General features: G+C 21.4%; 1 protein-coding gene across 1 annotated transcript; it reads right to left on the reverse strand.

Moving 5' to 3' along the window:
• Positions 1-258: 258 nt before the first annotated feature.
• Positions 259-2332, reverse strand: LOC111613530 (cell cycle checkpoint protein RAD17-like). The gene is made up of 6 exons (XM_023354873.1): positions 2192-2332; positions 1921-2055; positions 1805-1844; positions 1643-1723; positions 647-704; positions 259-465 (listed from the first exon to the last, which is right to left on the reverse strand). Exons 1-6 carry the CDS (start codon positions 2264-2266, stop codon positions 321-323), a joined length of 534 nt encoding a protein of 177 aa, XP_023210641.1. The 5' UTR covers positions 2267-2332; the 3' UTR covers positions 259-320.
• Between the last annotated feature and the right edge of the window lie 216 nt (positions 2333-2548).

Below are 2548 nucleotides of genomic sequence, written 5' to 3' on the forward strand. Positions count from 1 at the left end.
TAAGTTAATTAAATAGGCTGAGTGTGTAATAAGCCTATTCATTAGTCATAGGAACATTTCAAATTGCAAAATTCAGTCATGGAATAAAGGCCAAATTAAAAATTAAATAAATATTTTTGTATAAAAATTTATAGTTTTTAAGAATTGGAATTTTCTGATCATAATTTAATTTTAAATGTTTCCATATTAAAGTTGCAATACTGCAATACAGTATAATAAATTTAATTGAATAATATTTTCAAATTTAATAAATTCTTGTTTATTGTAAATTCTTTTTATAATAAATTCACCTGTACATATTTACAAATATTTTTTTATTGTTAACTGTAATCATCTTCAATGATTATATTCTCTTCTGCATCATCATTTATATTTTCTGATAAAGTTACAGCACAATTATAATCATTGTCTTCTGTTATGTTGTCTTCAAATATATCCTTTTCTGTCAGATTATCCATTTTTGGTCTAAAAATATAGAAAAAATATAAAAGCAAAAATGCTTTATTTCTTAAAGTTTTATTATGAATATTTTAATTTTGAAGATAATTTAAAGAAAAATTTAAATTTAAATTCTTATTTGACATAATAAAGAATAACTGATTATTATTTTATATCAAGTTAATATTTATAAATAAAATGTACTTACCTCGTATTATATTTAGGATAATTAAATTTAATCGCTTTCCTTACAAACTCTTTCTGACCTAATTAAGGAATAGAAATAATATGTTGAATATACAATTTCAAATTATTATTTTAAAGATTTCAACTAACACTACTTTAGAAATGTTATTTATTACTATTATTAATAAATAAAATAATTAATTAATAAAAATTCTACAGCAATTTATTTGAAATATATATTTTATAAATGTATTTATAATCTAAATATATAAAGTAAAACATTGAAAAAATCAAACAGATACCATTTTAGAAAAATTTAATAATAAAATATCAAAACTATATTATACAAAAAACTTAAAATCCAAACATACAAATCTCAAGATCATACTTTTAGCATACAGGATGGTTCAAAAGTTTTCATTTAAGACATGGACTATTTATGATGTGCATGTTCGAATAGTAACTAGATGGCCACAAATGAAAAAGTGAACATTTCACTTCAAAAGGCAAGATGTGGAAAAAATGTACAATACAGTATATATTTTTCCTCATTAAATGAAACTAAGTGCTAGCAAATACTGGTGTAATTTACACTGTAAATCAATACATTTATTATAAATTTTATTTATAAGTGCACAAAACTTAGAAGTTCTTAATGGACATTTATGATAATTTGAAAATTCTTCCTGGACACATGGCTAAAATGAAGAACAAGATTGGGAAAAAGAGGACATTTGGTTACCCTTTGTATGTTAATTTGGTTTGACAGGAACATAACTAAATGTGTATTCAATTAACTAGCACCAGCTTAAGTCACATTTTATAATTTACAAGTGATTACAAAATAAATTGTCCATTATCTATATTTGAGACTTTTGACTCACTGTAATGTATATTTTTGATGTGGATAAATATCAATATCACTATACAGATAAAATCTTTCAAAAAAGTTTAATTAAAAATTAGTTTTCTTTATGTAAATTATCATTTATTTATTTAACTTCAAGTATGCTCAAACCTTTAGAATATTCAAAATATGGAATCTTTACTACATAAGGTAAAATATCAGTTTGTAGCACCCTTGTGTTTGTTCTCCAATCTAAATAAATTATATATTAAAATTTATAAATACTGTAAACTGTGAAAAAACAAAATTAAACTAAATAGAAAAAGTTCTTACTTTTAAATATATACTTTAATTCATTAGAATATTCTTTATGCTATATAATTAATAAATAATTAATTAAACAAACATTTTTTAAAAATAGTTATAATCATAAAAAAAATTGATCATACTGTTTTAAATGAAGAATACCATTGAGGTTTATGAAATGGTCTCCACTTATGACTAGAAACAGCCTCTGAGTATAAATAAAACATAAGTGCTCTGGATGTGAGGGAAGCAGTATATTTATCTAAAGTACTTTGTTCCTAAATAATAAAACATGATCCAACATTGACAATTATTGTTAGACTCCACTTATTTAAAAGGAAACAAAAGAAAATTTATTATTTTATAATTTAAAAACGCTACATATTTGATTATGAATATTAAAATTATACTCACATTCCATTCGGAACTAATAATGTCACTATCGCTAAAATACGAACAACAATTTACAACAGTTTCAATTTTTCCCATAAAATCTAAATAATTCTGATGTAAAAATAGACCAAATGCAGAACTTGATATGGTTGTTTTTTCAAATATATCCTATAAAAATTTGATTTTATGAAATAACTTAGTAATAAAAATAAATACTTTTTCATGTACTATGATATTGAGAATTATGAAGTAAAATAATATCAATATTTAAGTTATAAACTATTAAGAATTCATATTTATTATATGAATACATTAAATATTTACAAATTTAATATTAAAGTATAATCATTCGAACTATGGAAAAGATTTACAAATATT

The sequence above is a fragment of the Centruroides sculpturatus genome, unplaced genomic scaffold, assembly GCF_000671375.1.
Source record: "Centruroides sculpturatus isolate CEXI.00-Female unplaced genomic scaffold, Cexi_2.0 scaffold1690, whole genome shotgun sequence".
NCBI lineage: Eukaryota > Metazoa > Arthropoda > Arachnida > Scorpiones > Buthidae > Centruroides > Centruroides sculpturatus.